Below are 16562 nucleotides of genomic sequence, written 5' to 3'. Positions count from 1 at the left end.
ACACTTCTCTAAAAGGTGTACCACGTAAAATTTTCCAAATATTTGCAGAGTATTCAGCATTCGTTTTGCAATTTTATGATCAAATAAACTAACAAAACACATAAGTGATAGTGCATTAAATTTCAATAATATTAAAACATTAAAATTGTAAGAAAATCAGATGTACCTTAAATGTTAATTCAAAATGATAGTGATGCCAAAAAGAAAAAAGAGATAAAAGCAGCCATTATTGCTCAAATAATATAAAAATTATGATGCAATGGGAGCTTTGTACCTTTATGCTGATTTTCAAACTCTTCAGATAACAGGTGGTAGCAACAACCCACACTACATACTCCCTTGATTTCATACTTGGAAGTAAATATCCGCAGAGTATTTGGAGCAAGATCACCACAGGTATGTAGGCCCACCATCAAACAATCCTTTAAGGAAGAAAAGGAGGGTTAAAAACAATTCTGATGAAGATTTTAAACATTCTGTTTTTGGCACTGGGTTGGAGTATGTGTACCTTTCTATAATTTCCAAATTACCCCTAGAAAATACTTACATTTTCATAAAGAAAAATTATTTCCTTTATAGGCAAAATGATTGTGATCGCCTATTACTACTGACGTACTTTAGTTTGTTTTTTCTAGGATATTTGGATACGCAGCCATTTGAATTTTCTGATTTTTTTTAACAACTAGTATTTGCTTAACAACTAGCTGAAGTAACGATTGGACCAATCGAATGCAGCCTGTGTTAACTAGGGCAAACTTGTGATTTGAGACACTTTTATAATGCATCTGACCATAGTAGTCAAATATTTTATTGAGATTGAGTTCACTTCTTCATAGATTGCCCATTATATTTGATATAATTCAGAAACGTGAAAAATCACCGGTATTAAAAAAAAAAAAAAACTATAAGTGATGCCAAGTTGGCATTTCTACTCTAACACCATAAAGCTTAGTTACTTCATTCACTGAATCAAACATCCCAATATTAAATTCAATATCAAAACTTCTGTCCTAATTTTTGCAAAAATTCTCCTACGTTTTCTTTTAATTACCCAAAGCCTAATTTAAATATATATACACAAACACACACACAGTGGGCTCATATGCACGCACTCAGGAGTCTTGATCACTATACCAATTATTACAAAGTTGAATTTAATATAATACTTTTCAGTCTCTGAAACAACTCATAGAAATTTAGTTAAAGAAACAAAGTTTGATACAAAAAAATCTATGCCCTAACAGAATCGCAGACTTTTATAATTTGGAACAAAAAAGAGTTTAGGATACTTCCAGTTTAACACTTCCATTTTCGGCAGCAATCTCAAACCTAGACAGTCCAAAGGTCACATTATTTGTGTAATATCTAATTTATTTATTTTTTGCAAACCATACCTTTTTTAAAATTTTTGCCATAATTGTCATCTTGAATTATTAATTTAAGGTAACCAAATCTAAACGTGCTATCGAAAGTATTACTCATCAAACAGACGAATTCCTCTACAATACAAACTAAAATAGTTTTAGAGGTATAAATAAAATATTGAAGATATATTTGTTTTCTTAAGAGATGACAAACAACTATTTATTACTGAACTCATTATAGAAATTATACTATAATTGTTAAGAGTGTTGTCTTGGGAAACTTAACAGCCTGGGTTTAAAATCCAATTAGCTACTTGAGTGACTAAGAAAAGTTAATTTTTACTTTTCAGTGTCTTTATTTCCTCATCTGTAAAATGAGGATAATAACTTTACCTCATCTCAATGGGGTGCTGAAAGGACAGAATAGAACTGCCTCATAGGGTTTCCAAGGCTGTAATCTTTATAGAAACAGACTGGCACAGCTTTCTCCCTCAGAGTGGCTGATGGGTTCGAACTGCCAACCTTTCAGTTAGTAGCCAAGCACTTTAATCACTGTGTCACCAGCGGTCCTTCATATAGGACTACTCAGTAATATTGGCAGGTAGCAGAGTAAACTAAAACCAAACCAGTTTCCATTGAGTTGATTACAACTTATGGAGACCCTAGGTGTTGCAGAGTAGAACTTCACTCCAAAGGTTTTCATGGTGGTAGCCTTTAGAAAGCAGGTCACCAGGCCTTTCTTCCTCGGTGCCTCTAAGTAGGTTCAAAGCACTCAGTACCTGAGCTCTTAACCATTTGAGCCACCCAAGGACTAGGTAGCAGAGTAGGAGGGAAAAAAAAATGCAATCACCATATTATTTTAATAGTAAAATATTTAAGTATTGCATGTGTGAAGTAGGTGTTGTTTAATTTTGATTAGTAAATTGTTGATTCACTATAGAACCCAAGAAACATGCTTGTACTATATTTTATAATGGATTCTTTTTAAAAAAATACCAGATTCTTATAAGAGTTTGCAAACAGTTTTGATCATATGCTTTTAACAAGATTTTTAAAAACTTGAAAATACAATAATAAAAGCACAATGACTTGTATTTTTTGAAGTTAGGGTAAAGTAATTAGGGTTGTTCAACCATAAAAGAAAGTTAATGTAAAATCTGATTACTGTTTTCATATATAAGAAAAACAATTACGGAGGATTAATCAGTTTCCACTAACCAGTGAAATCCAAAAATATCTTGGAAAAAGAAAAATTTCCCATTCTAAACATGATCAAACATTAGTCAGCTACCAAAGGAGGATCTGGGTTTAGAGAGAAATCTGCTATCTTTTGTTTATACATCTCCATGAGGAAGAATTTGTGAAAAATTTAACAAAAGTATAATATTACAAAGAGTTCTGGTGGCACAGTAGTTAAAGCACTCAGTTGCTGACCAAAAGATCCAAGGTTTGAACCTACCAGCTGCTCCACGGAAGAAAGATGTGGCAGTCTGCTTCCTTAAGATTTACAGCCTTAGAAGCCCTATGGGGCAGTTCTACTCTGTCCTAGGGTTGCTACAAGTCAGAATGGGCTCAGCTGCAGTAGGTGTAATATTACAAGCCTTCCTTGTTTCTTTAGAAAATAAGCTAGGCCAAATGATCTCTAGAAGCTCCTGCTATAATACTGTTTTAACATACAATGTTGGCTTTGTTTAAAACATATTGTCTCTCGATGACAGTTGACATATTTATAATTTATAGTAAGTGCAAGCCTTAGAGAATACTTAGAAGCTACTCTTCTTTCACAAGAAAATCGCATATATGGTCACCAAGGCCAACATTAAACATACTTTTGCCTCAGATAAACCTCTTTACATCAAATTTAGCATTTAACAGTTTTATTGAGTTGGAATTTTAACAATACCTGTGTTGCATGATGAGAACTTAACTTACTAGCTTTTGTGCTAGTACTTTTGTTTGCTCTATAGGCCTGAAATTAGTGGAGGATATTCTATTCTGGAATGCGCTCTGGCAGATTTTGATAGCTGTGGGAACCATGAAAGTTCGGTTATGATTTTATTTTCTTGGTCCTTGAAATTAATATGATTAAGATATGCAGGTTACATAAGCTATTATTAAAATTTAATTCTATGTCTTAGAGCATTTCTGTAAATCAAATTTAGGAATTCAAAAGTGAAATCACCTCCAGATCTTTAATAACGTCACATAGTTCTGAATCAGCGGTGATAAAAGAGGTTAAAGGTGAATATATATTGGATTCACTTGACTTTGATGTTATTTTTTTTCTTTCTTTATTTGCTTCAGAAATTCCTCTGCTGGATACTTGGGATGAAGAAGTAGGTTCTACAGCATTAACAGGCACAAAGTCTATCAAAGGAAAGACACTCTTGAAACACAAATTTTCTTCTCGCTGTGGCTCAGCGTATAGGTTTTCCACTTTTTTCCTGATATTACATATTACAGGATCTGAAAAATCTGGGAAAACACCTGAGAGAGACATCTCTTCTTGATTTATAGCACTGTTGTTACACTCTTTCTCAGTATCTGCTTTACATTTAATTTCGTCTTGCACTTTCCTTTCTTTTGCCATTTTTAATGCCAGTCCATTGACATCTAATCTTGACCGAGTACGATAAACTCTCCAATGTTTCTTCAATTTCCTATTTCTCTCCTCAGCTCCATGAGTACTGACGTTTGAGGAATCAATTCCGTAAACTTTTAAGCCATACTTCAAGGACAAAAAGGAGCTTAGGTAGCCTTTACCAGAACCCAGGTCAATCACCTAAAGTTAGGAAAAACAGAAGAAATTAAAAGGATTTAACCAGACAGTGAAAGAAAGCACTCCATATTTTTTAAAGTACAAATAAACAAATAGGTTGTCTAATAAACACTATCTTTTATGCTTGTTTTTTAGTTAATATTTTGATTTCTAATAAATACCAACCACTCTCGCCATATTTAGCCAACATTTTACTAGAGGTTCGGGCCAGTATAATACGTCAAGAAAAAAGAAGTCAAAGGCATAAATATTAGAAGGGAAGAAATAAAACTGTCTTTATTTGCAGATGACACGATCATGTCTACAGAAAATCCTAAGGAAGCTATAAAAACAAACAGAACTACTAAATAAATTTAAATGTGTCAGGATACAGGATCAGTAGACTAGCAATGAACAATTAGGACAATATAATACAGTAGCAAAGAACTGGAAAACAAAATTTAAAAATGACTCAATTATAATAGCATAAAGTGGAGACAGATACACTGCCCACCGTCCCACTTCTCAATCATTTCTGACACTAGCTGCCCATGTGACACACTCTCTCTCTCTGACTCTAGCCACCCAGAGATAAAGCAGATTTCACAGGATAAAAGGACAAATAGGCAGATGTCAGCTGAAAGTTTGGGAGTCCACACAACACCCTTATTTTTCACCTGCTGGCTTCCCCTTCTCTTTTGAGTTTGATAATTTGCTGGAACAACTCACAAAACTCACAGAGAGTATGGTACTTAAGATTATGTATGTATTATAGGAAAAAATGATACAAATCAGGATTGTCATAAGGAAAGCACATATAGGTGAGGTCTAGGAGGGCCCTCAACATGGAGCTTCCATGTCTCAGAGAGGGCGCACCACCCCCCCTTTGCTAACCAGGGTTCTCTGAGCCTTCATGTTCTGGACTTTTATTGGCCAGTCCTGCACGATAGGCTAAATCATGCCTCCTGAGGCTAGCTAATAGTCTCCTGGGTCTTCCTAAATTGACATATAGATTAGGTGCAATACTAATCAAAATCCTAGCAGGATTTTTTAAAGACATCAAGAAGCAGAGAGTACAATTTATATGGAAAGGTAAAGCCCCTAGAATTGTCAAAACAATCTTGAAAAAGAAGAAAGGTGGAGGATTTACCTTGATTCAAGAATTAATATAAAGCTACAGTAATCAAAACAATGTAGTTTTAGTATAACAAACATATAAACCAATGGAAAATAACAGAGTCCAGAAAAAGACCCACACATCAACTGATTTTTGACAAAAGGGGATAAAGTAATTCAAAGGAGAAGATAGTCTTTTCAATTTTTGGTGTTGGTATAAGTGGATGTCTATACGGAAAAAATGAACCTTGACCATTACACACCAAATACAAAAATTATTTAAAGTAAGTCACTGATCAAAACTTAAGAATAACATCTATTAATCTTCTGGAAGAAAAAATTAAAGAAAATCTTTGTAACACTGAGTTTGGCAAAGATTCCTTAACTATGCTATAAAGAGCATAAATTATAAAATAAATTATTGATAAAATGAACTTTGTTAAAATTTTTTCTATCCAAAATACAGCTAAAAAATGAAAAAAACTGTAAAATGTATAACTGATAAAATGCTTGTACAGAATATATAAAGAACTCTTACAATGTAATGAGAAGACAAGCAACCCAATTAAAAAATGGGCAAAACATTTGAACGTGCATTTCACAAAATAAGATCTACAAATGGCCAATACGAAAAGATGCCCAACATCACTAGCCACCAAGGAAATGCAAACTAAAACTACAATGAGATACATCTACACACCCCCACTAGAATGGCTATAATCAAAACTACTAATAATATCAAGAATTGTTGAGGATATGAAGAAAACTGGAAGCCTCGTACAATTTGTGGAAATGTAAAATGGTAAGCCACTTTGGGAACCAGTATGGTACTTTACTAAAAAGTTAAACATTCACTTACCATATGACCCAGCAATCCCACTCCTAGATATTTAACCAAAAAAAAAAAAAAAAAAATGAAAACATGTCTATACACTATGTCTTGTATATGACTGTTCATAGTGACCTTAAGCATAACAGTAATTACATATATTGAAAACAATTCAAACGTCCATCAACTGGTGAAAGGAAAAACAAATTGTGATACATCCATACTTTGGTATATTTAAACTGAAAACCAGACCCATTGCCATGGAGTCGATTCTGACCCACAGTGTCCCTACAGGACAGACTACAACTGCTCCATAGGGTTTCCAAGGAGTGGCTGGTGGATTCGAACTGCTGAGCTTTTGGTTAGCAGCTGAGCTCCGAACCACTGCACCACCAGGGCTCCTTGGCATATTTACTCATCAATTACAAAGGAACAAGTTATAAACAAACATCAGTGACTCTCAAAAGGTATGTGTTAAGTGAAATAAGTCAAACACAATAGCCTACATACTACATGACTCCATACTACATGACATACTACTTAATATGATCTTCTAGAAAAGTCAAAACTATAAATATATCTTCCCTAGGTCTGAGAGAAGAAATATCCTGCAAAAGGGTATGAGGAAACTTTTTAGGGTAATGGAAATATTCTATATCTTGACTGTGATGGCGGTTACACAACTGCACACAACTACAAAATTTATCAAATTCTGGACCTGGAATTCATGACTCATTTGTAAATTGCCAATAAAACCTACACACAGGAAACTAAGAAATTACAAAGATTTTTATTGCCATGTTATTTCTTAGGAAATAAATGGACAACTATGGAAATAACACCAGAATAATTATCTAATCTTATTATTTCCATCTTTAATTCCTAAAATCAATTTATCCCTCACTTAAGTATCAGCCACTCAAGGAAACATTTCTATGTTTGAAGTAATGCATATCATGAATTAAATACTAGAAAATTTCTGGGTCTTAGATCAGTTCATAGAGAAGACTAATAAATAAAAAAAAAAGTCCCCTAAAATAAGTGATTAGCTTACAAATAATTCCCTATACCTCTATTTTGTTTTTATCTCTGGGCTTGTTACTATGGGAAACACGAAAGCATTTTATATATATACATATACGCGCACACACACACACACACACTTGACATTAAGAAGATAAAATCTAACTGTAGATATCACACTATATTCATGAACACAGGGCTAGACAGAAACTCTATTAATCTGTTCCCCCATGTCTAAATCCCCAGAAAAAGTAAAGACCTCTTTCTCTATGTAAAACATACTCACTGATAGCAATGAAAAGTTTAATGTTAGCAACCAGTGGGTTGCTTATAAGTACCAATTACATTTGTTATCACCAGTTCAGGTACTTCCTTACTAAGAGGTAACTGATTTTGTTCCCAAGTCCCTTTGTGACAATTCTACTTGTGGCTCAGGAAAATTCCGGCTGCAAGTAAAAGAAGACCAAGTTTTGAACAACAAAGAAAATGTATTACCTCACTTAATAAGAAATCTGGCAGTAGGGTGGTAGAACAATTCAGACACTTGACTATGGGCTAGCTTATTGCAATTCTGGTTGTAAGATGGCTATAGACACTCCAAGAATCATGTCTTCACAGATAATATCTAAAAAACCAATAATGGGGGAAACTTTTCTAGAAAGTCTACCTGAAGACTTCCACTTGTATCTTATCCGGGTAAGTTGGCTTCAACTGCCACCTCCTGAGTTGGCGCTTTAGTTAACATGTAGTGTTAACAACAGAAAGAACAACTGTGTGCAATTCTAGGTTACTCTGGTAGGAATCCACAAGCTATACAACTTCCTACCTTCAAACTAACTTGTCTGAATAGCAAAATCCCCACCAGCGTGATCTATCCCTTATCCACCACAGCCTTTTCCTTGCTGAATCATCTACCTTAGGCCATCAGTGTGAAGAAAGAGAAGTCTCTAATCCAATACCTGGGGAGAGGTATCTTCAGACTCTTCTATTTCTGTTTAGGAGACTTTCTCATGGAAACACTGTTACACATAATAGTTGTATTTCTTAATAATATTAGTATTTTAGGTGGAACAGTTACATTTTGTTGACTGATCTAGGGATCAAACTACCATACCAGGGTAATGACTATCAAATTTATAACTCTTGTTCAGAATTCTCCCATGAACTTCATGGAGCCCTGATGTCACAGTGGTTAAGGGCTTGGCTGTTAACCAAAAGGTTGGCAATTCAAATCTACTCAATAGGGACAGTTTTACAGAAACATTGTTACACATACTGGTTATATTTCTTAATAATATTAGTACTTCAGATAGAACAGTTATATTTTTTAACTGACCTGGAGATCAAACTACCATACTAGGGTAATGACTCACAAATTTATAACTGTTTGGAATTCTCCCATGAACTTCATGCTTATATATACAACTGTTTACCTAACCATTTTCACTTGGATGTCTAAGAAGCATCTCAAATTTAACATGTCCAAAACTGAGCTCTTGATATTCTCTATAAAACCTGGCTCTCCCGTAAATTTCCTCATCACAGTTGATGGTATCTTCACATTCCAGGTAGAGAACTGAACTCTTGTCTTTCTCTTATATCCATCATCTGAATTGTGAGCAAATCCTATTAGCATCTCCTTCAAAATATGTCCATAATCTGATCAATTACCAAGGCAACTTCATGCCAACTCCACTCTAAGCCTGCTAACTGTAACTGTCTCCTCAATGGTCGCTCTGCAACTGAGCCCCCACCCCACCTGTGTACTCTCAACAGAGCAGAACAAAGTCTAATCATGCTACTCCCCTGAGCAAAATCCCTCATTGCCTCTCTGACCTTACCTTCTGCTAATAAGTCCCTTTTTTTTTTTTTTTTAACAGATTTTGTTTTGTTTTTTTGCCTTAACACTGGAAGCTCCTGCTAGGGTAGGAGCTAATTTCTGAATAAACCACCATAAACATCTATAGCAAAGACTATAGTAAAATGAAAAGCATTATACCCCGTGGACTCTCACTCATGGTAATTTATTTCCTAAAGAGTTTGATGATCTTAATTTAGAAGGTCAAGCTTGGTTAATCTGAGTCTTCCGGTAAATCCAGAGTCCTAAATTAAGGGAGCCCTGGTGGCGCAGTGGTTAACCAAACAGCAGTTCGAATCCACTGGCCACTCCTTAGAAACCCTATGGGGCAGTTCCACTCTGTCCTATAGGGTCACTATGAGTTGGAATTGACTCTACTGCAATGGGGTTAGTTTTGGGGTTTTTTTATCTCCTGAAATAATTTATATACGTTTCTGCCTAGAGCCAGGGGATGAGAGCAATTTGAGACCACATGAATCGGTTTCCAGATAGCCAGGCCTGACATAACCCAGCAGACTCCTACTGACTTAGGTTTTTGCCCATGAGTAACCCCACGTTTTTCAAAAGTGCTACAGCTGTGTTTTGTTTTGTCTGAGGAGAGGAGGTTGCTCCATTGTCTCTTTTACCTCCCATGAGCCCAGGATATGTTATACTTTATACATATCTAATTGTTCCTCACACTATCTAGTCCAGTGCTACCTTGCCAGAAGTAGAAGTCTTATCATTCCTTGTATAAAATTGTGGACTAATTTTGCACATTGGCTACTACATGGTTGGGACTCAATATGTAATGAATAAATGAATCTTATGGAGTCCTGGTGGCACAGTGGTTAAGAACTCCGCTAATAAAAACTGGCAGTTCGAATCCATCAGCTGCTCCTTGGAAACCCTATGGGGCAGCTCTACTCTGGATATGAGTTGGAATCGACTCAAAGGCAATGGGTTTTAAATGAATTTTACACACTGATAATATAAACACCATCATTACATATGTGATGAAAGAAAAATATATAAAATTAATCCCACAGGAACCCTTATTGAAAATCCTTTCATAGAGTATACATAGTACTTTCAGCTTCTTCATATTTCCTGTTTCTGCTGTCCCAGGTTACTCACACCTGCATTACTAATGGCCTCTGACTAACAGGCTCCATCCTTTCTAGGTCTTCAATTAATCACAGCTGAAGTCGAGAGCATATTAGTAATCTTAGTTCAACTATCTAGTTGGATTTAAGATTCAAGCATACTCTCAGATATGGCATTTGTTGGCTTTGGCATGAATGCTAGACTCCCATACTGCTTTTGCAGTCACCATGGTATAGATTACTCCCAGGAAACAGAGTATCAATTCTGATGCTAAATTGATTCACATTTCTCTTGTTCCCACTTCCATGTATTCTCAAACTAAATGATTGGGTTTTTTCTTGGTTTCTACACAGAATCTGAGTCCAATTCTTGTGGTCACTGTTGCTCTGCCTCATTTAGACCACCCTTTCTTTCACGGCTGAAACTTTATCCCATTCTCCTGCTCTATGCCTGCGTTCATGTTATCCACAAACAGGTCTTCTATTCAGCTTACCTGAATACCAATTATCTGAATTTTCTGCTGGCCGCTCTAGTGGACCAGCTGTTATTAATTGATGTCTTAATTGCCTAAGCTTGTTGTACCCCTTTTAACTCTAATAAACTGCCTACTTATTCCTCTGGAGTCCATTCCCATTGTCATCACTCTTAATGGATACATCATTTCAGAATCACCTGAAGAATTTTTAGAAACTTAGCAACTGCCTCAAAATTTTGATATGGCATGGGGGCAGATCAGCCAGTAAGCAAGGTATGCACAGGCTTAATTGTGTTTACTTACTAATCTCTAGTGCACAATTTCACATGGGATGTGATGACAAACAGGTGAAACTGTGCAGTACATAGTAGTAATTAATTACACCCGTGCATACCTTGCTAATTAGGTACTCCCTGCAAGGGGAAGTGTACATGCCTGTTCTACTCTAGCTGAGAATCATTGCTATGGTAAGTCTGATAGATACTTCTCAGGTATGGCACACTGGAGAAAAGACTGATAACTACTGTCTTAGGCCTTCCTCTAGCCCCACTCTATAGAGATTTATGTTGCCACAAGTAGCCCTGAATACCTAGCTCAAGCTATGAGTTTTCTAATCACTTCCAAACTTTTTACCAGTCTGAAAGAATTCATGGAAAAGATGCTGGTACCTAATGAAAACTGTAGGAGTGAAAAGCCTCCATTATCCCCACAGCTGTCGTAAGTACAAGGAAAATAACTTACTATTTTTATAGGTCAACGTGGGCAACCATTGATTTTTTTTAAACATTTATTTTCAGATATCACTACCTCTCATAAAAACTATTTTTAAAAAGGAGTGCATTGTGATTCTGACTATGAATGAATCCAAGTTTTAAAACATAATTTCTTTGTGTAACCCTTCTATCCATGCCAAAAAGAGTGAAATTGCGGCAAAAAACTGATAGTTGTATCTTCTTTTTACTATGAAATTTTTATAGTTGCAGCATACTGAGAAATGAGAGTACAGTCATGCACCATAGAACATCTGTTTGGGCAACGTCCTACTGCATTTTTGTCCGTGGTCCCATACCAGAGTAAATAGTAGTCAAATATGTAAAAGCCTGAGAAGTCAGAATGATAGGTGGAGATCTACAGTTTTTTTTTCAGATATGTTCTTTCAAATGCTGCTGAAAGGTCAAGAAATATGAAAAAAAAAAAAAAAAAGGGGTTACATTTACTAACATAGTATCCATGAATATCTTGGCATCTGCTATTTTCTAGTCTTCTCTAGTGTAAATTGGAAACCCTAGTGGCATAGTGGTTAAGTGCTATGGCTGCTAATTAAAAGGGTCAGCAGTTTGAATCCACCAGGCACTCCCTGGAAAACTCTATGGGGCAGTTCTACTCTGTCCTATAGGGTCGCTAGGTGTCGGAATCAACTCCACGGCAGTGGGTTTGGTTTTGGTATAGTGTAAATTACCCCTGAGAAGATGAGAGGAGTTGGCATTTAGAGTACAGGGGAAGAAACTGGCCTAAGGCAGGAGGAACTACATCTCTTTCACTGTAACTATGTAGAGGAAATTTATGCAATTGTTAGTTTCATGGCTTCTAGTTATTCTGAGAAGTGGAAGAGAGTTGAAAATGGAACATTTAAGGAAACTGGAGGTTTGAAATTTCCGCTGAGGAATTTGCGGCAGCACCAGGCAAAGGAGAAGTATCGATTTGGAAGTGAAACAGGTTATGAAAACAATGTGAAGGTGGAAAACCAGTGAATGCTACTGCTTGAGATTTAGACATGTTTGCACCACGTCCAAATCACATCACATTCTATTTCATAGAACCTATCCTGGATGTTAAACAACGCATGTATGTGTTTAAAGGATCTGATGTATCTGACATCAGCTATTAGTTAAAAACATTTTAAGGGCTAGATAGTGATAGTAGAAAATGAAATTTAAATGAGACAAAAATTGGCAATAATGTTAACACCTGAAAATATAAAGAAATACTCTTACCTGCTTTATTCCACAAAAGTCAGCAATACTGCTTATCAGCTCTGACATTATATGAACTTCATGAGACTTTTTCATATTCATAAACTCATCTGGCTTCATATTTTCACCTGATCAAAATGAAACAAAACTAAGATACTGCTATTAAAGAAGGAAAATCTGATTTGAATGATCAGTCGATATTCATGTTTTTTGTAATTAAATATGAAAATAACACAGATTTTATTGTGGTATCTGGGTAATGTATTTCTATTAGTTTAGCTGTTATGGATAAAATCTAAATTAAAACAAATATTGAGACACATAAACAATAACATTATTAAAAAAAATGCTCTTGACACAAAAAGCAATTAACCACAAACAAAAAGATTGCTAAACTATAAAAGAAATTTTCTTCACCAAAAGACATCATTAAGACAGTGAAAAGAAAAGTCACAAAGTGGGAGAAGATAATTACAATACGTATATCAATACAGAATTTGTATCTAAGAATAAAAGAAAACACGACAAAAATAAACTCCTACAAATAAGAAAAAGACCACTCCATAGAAAAATGGGCAAAGGATTTAAACAAGTCTTAATTTAATTAAAATTAAATTAAATTACAAATTAAGTTTCTGAGTTACACTAGCCACATTTTAAATGTTAACAACCACATACAGTTAGATTTTACTGTATTGGACAGTTAGTTATAGAACATTTCTATCATCGTAGAAGGTTCTGTAAGATAGCACTTCACAGTATATGCAATTCTCTTAAAGTGTATAGAAATGGCCAAGAGAATACACGATGAGGTGCTCAACATTTCTAATCATTAGCAAAATGAAAATTTAAATCACTTGGAAGAATACTACATAGCTATCAAAACTGTTAAAATGAAAAGACTGACGAGGTGAAGTGTCAATGAGGATGTGGAGCAAGAGGGATACTTAAACACTGCAGGTGGGAGTATAAATTGATACATCTTTTTTATAAAAAATGTTTGGCAGTATCTTCTAAACCCGGACATCTGCGTACTTCATGACTCCCAGCAATTCCACTAGTAGGAATACACACAACAGAAATATATATGTTTATGTGCACCAAAAGACATGTACAAGAATGCTCACTGTCTTAGTTATCTAGTGCTGCTATAACACAAATACCACAAGTGGACGGCTTTAACAAAGAGAAGTTTATTCTCTCACAGCCCAATAAGCTAGAAGTCCAAGTTCGGGGTGCTGGCTCCAGGGGAAGGCTTTCTCTCTCTGTCGGCTCTGCATGGAAGGTCCTTGTCATCAGTCTTCCCTTGGTCTGGGAGCATCTCAGCACAGGAACCTCGGGTCCAAAGCATATGCTTTGCTTCCGGAGCTGCTTTCTTGGTGGTTTGAGGTCCCCAATTCTCTGCCTGCTTCCCTTTTATCTAAGATAAAAGGTGGTACAAGCCACGTCCTAGTGAAACTCCTTTTACATTGGATCAGGGAGGTGACCTGGGTAACGGTGGTGTTACAATCCTACCCTAATCCTTTTTAACATAAAATTAAACTCACAAAATGGAGGACAACCACACAATACTGGGAATCATGGCCTAACCAAGTGGACACATATTTTTGAGGGGACACAATTCAATCCATGACACTCACAGCAGCACTATTCTAATACAGGAGTCCAAAACTGAAAACTCAAATATTTATCAAAAGTAGAATGGAAATATCACAGCAATAAATTAAAAAAAAAAAGAAAAATCAAACTTCTCGTACACGTGATAACATGGATGCATATGCAAAAACCAGACACAAGAGAAAATGTACTACAAAGTTCGAAAACAGACAAAACTTCTCTGTGATAATGAAAGTAATAACAATGGTTACCTTGGGGTGGGAGTTGTGATGGGGAAGAGACACAGGCTTCTGGTACATAATGGTCTATTTCTTGGCCTGGGTGTTGGGTTTCATAAGTATTTTCATTTTGTAAAAATTTTATGAACATTTGCCTGAAATTTTTCTTGAATAAAGAATATAAAATATTTTCTACATTTATATAAATGCAAATATTCCAAATGTATTTCCTGTATATAGGCAAAGAATGAAAGTTTGAATGATAAACCAGAATCATAATCCAGACTGACACTACATTTATTCCTCTGGATCAGGGTTTCTGAACAGCAGCACTGCTGACATTTTGGGAAGGATTAATACAGCCCCATGCATTGGAGACTGTTTAGCAGCATCCCTGGTATCTTCTCACTAGACCACACCCAATATAAAACAATTAAAAATATTTCCGGACATTAATACAACTACTCTAGAATCTAGGATGATAAAACAACTATTTATTCTTCTATGCTCATGAGTTTAGATTTTTAGCCATCGTTATCCACTGCATACATAAGTAAAATACATTTCATTCACTTCTTGAGAAGACAGCACCATGGCAATTACTTGGTAAAACCATTAGTGTATCTGTACTACAGTACATGTCATGTATAGACCAATTCCTCTCTATTTCATTATAATACCAAATTAAAAAAAATGAAATGCCTTTTTTGCAGATGTTAGAGCTCAACTAGTTGTTTCCCATAATGAAAGTAAAAAATAAAAGCAAACATGAGATAATAACTATTATTAGAGACAAATGACAAGCAGTCATATCACAGTAAACTATATTTTACATGAATACATAATTTTTATGTATATATATTTACCCTAAGCCACCCATCAAAACTCTTATTCTAATAAAATAAATATTTGAAGGTGAAAATATCCATTTTCAAAAGGAAAACGTGAATCTGTAGAGTTAAGTAAATTCGAATAAAACTATTAAATTTTTTTGCATAAGAAAATAGGCTCTCCCTTATACCAAAAACCACATACTGTATACAATAATTAAAAGAAAGAAAATATATCTAAACTTTACTGTTTGACTTTTTATTCCTAAAACACATTCTTTAGTGAGACTTCTTCTAGCCAGGATCTTTGAGAGGTACATTCTAGGGAACCCTAGTGGCGTAGTGGTTAAGAGCTCGGCTGCTAACCAAAAGGTTGGCCTATGGGGCAGTTTCACCCTGTCCTATATGGTTACTGTTGACTCAACGGCACCTAACAACAACAACAACATTCTCTCTGCCTTTGTCTGAAATTATCTTCAATTCACCTTTACATCTGAATGTTGATTTAGTTGGGTATGGTATTCTAAAGTGATGATTATTTTCAGCACTTTAAAGACCTTTACCATTGTCTTTGGGTCTTTATTGTGACTGATGAGAAGTCCACTGCAGATTACTGTTCTTTTTAGGTAATCTATGTTTTATTGCTCTGGTTCTTTTTATAATTATTTCTTGTGAGTTCTGCATTTTCAATACATTTTTTAAATTTGTTTTGTTTGGGCTTTCTTTGACACAGATCTTTTTCCCTCTTAAATTTTGGAAAATGCTCAGGCTCTGTGTTTTCAAACATCTAATCTTTCCATGTTTCTTTTCAGGTATTTGATGGACCTTGTCATACTAGTCTCCATGGGTATTAGTTTCCTATTGCTGCTGTAACACATTACCACAAACTTAGTGGCTAAAAACAACACAGACTTGTTATATTATATAGTTCAGGAGGTCAGGTCAGTAGGCCAAAAGGGGTTCACTGAGCTAAAATAAGGTACTAGGGCCGTTCTCCTTTCTGGAGGTTCTAGAGGATAATCTGTTTTCTTGCCTTTTCCAGCTTCTAGAGACTGCCTTCATTCCTTGGCTCACGAACCCCTTTCAACTTCAAAACCAGCAACAGTTAGAAAGTGTTCCTTACATTGCGTCACGCTGATTCTGACTCATCTACCTCCTTCTCCCATCTTTTAAGCATCCTTGTGATTAAATTGAGTATATCTGAATAATCCAAGGATAAACTTCCAATTTTTTTAAGGTCAGCTGATTAACAACCTCAATTCCATCAGCAACCTTAATTCTCCTGCCATGTAATATAACCATTCACAGGTTCCTAGGAAGAGGATATGGATATCTTTGGAGGACGATTATTCTGACTACCACAGCGTGGTTCTTCCCCTCCACTGTTCCCAAATAGCTGTTTACTGGCAGAGGAT

At 35.5% G+C, this 16562-nt stretch overlaps 1 protein-coding gene across 12 annotated transcripts in view; it reads right to left on the bottom strand.

The window, feature by feature from the left end:
* The window catches only part of METTL25 (methyltransferase like 25), a 345627-nt gene that overhangs the window by 306880 nt on the left and 22185 nt on the right, over positions 1-16562 (bottom strand). For all 12 annotated transcript variants that reach the window (XR_007517292.1, XR_007517291.1, XR_007517293.1 and 9 more), the window contains exons 3-5: positions 12504-12610; positions 3547-4146; positions 275-422 (exon numbers count right to left, since the gene is read on the bottom strand). Coding sequence is in view for 9 of the 12 variants with exons in the window: in XM_049883967.1 (XP_049739924.1) it covers positions 275-422; positions 3547-4146; positions 12504-12610 (855 nt within the window). In the remaining 3 variants the exon portion in view is untranslated. The remainder of the gene's footprint in view (positions 1-274; positions 423-3546; positions 4147-12503; positions 12611-16562) is intronic.

Source organism: Elephas maximus, chromosome 4, assembly GCF_024166365.1.
Source record: "Elephas maximus indicus isolate mEleMax1 chromosome 4, mEleMax1 primary haplotype, whole genome shotgun sequence".
NCBI classification, from domain to species: Eukaryota; Metazoa; Chordata; class Mammalia; order Proboscidea; family Elephantidae; genus Elephas; species Elephas maximus.
Note: the sequence above shows the minus strand (reverse complement) of the source record. Positions and strands in the feature narration are given on the sequence as shown.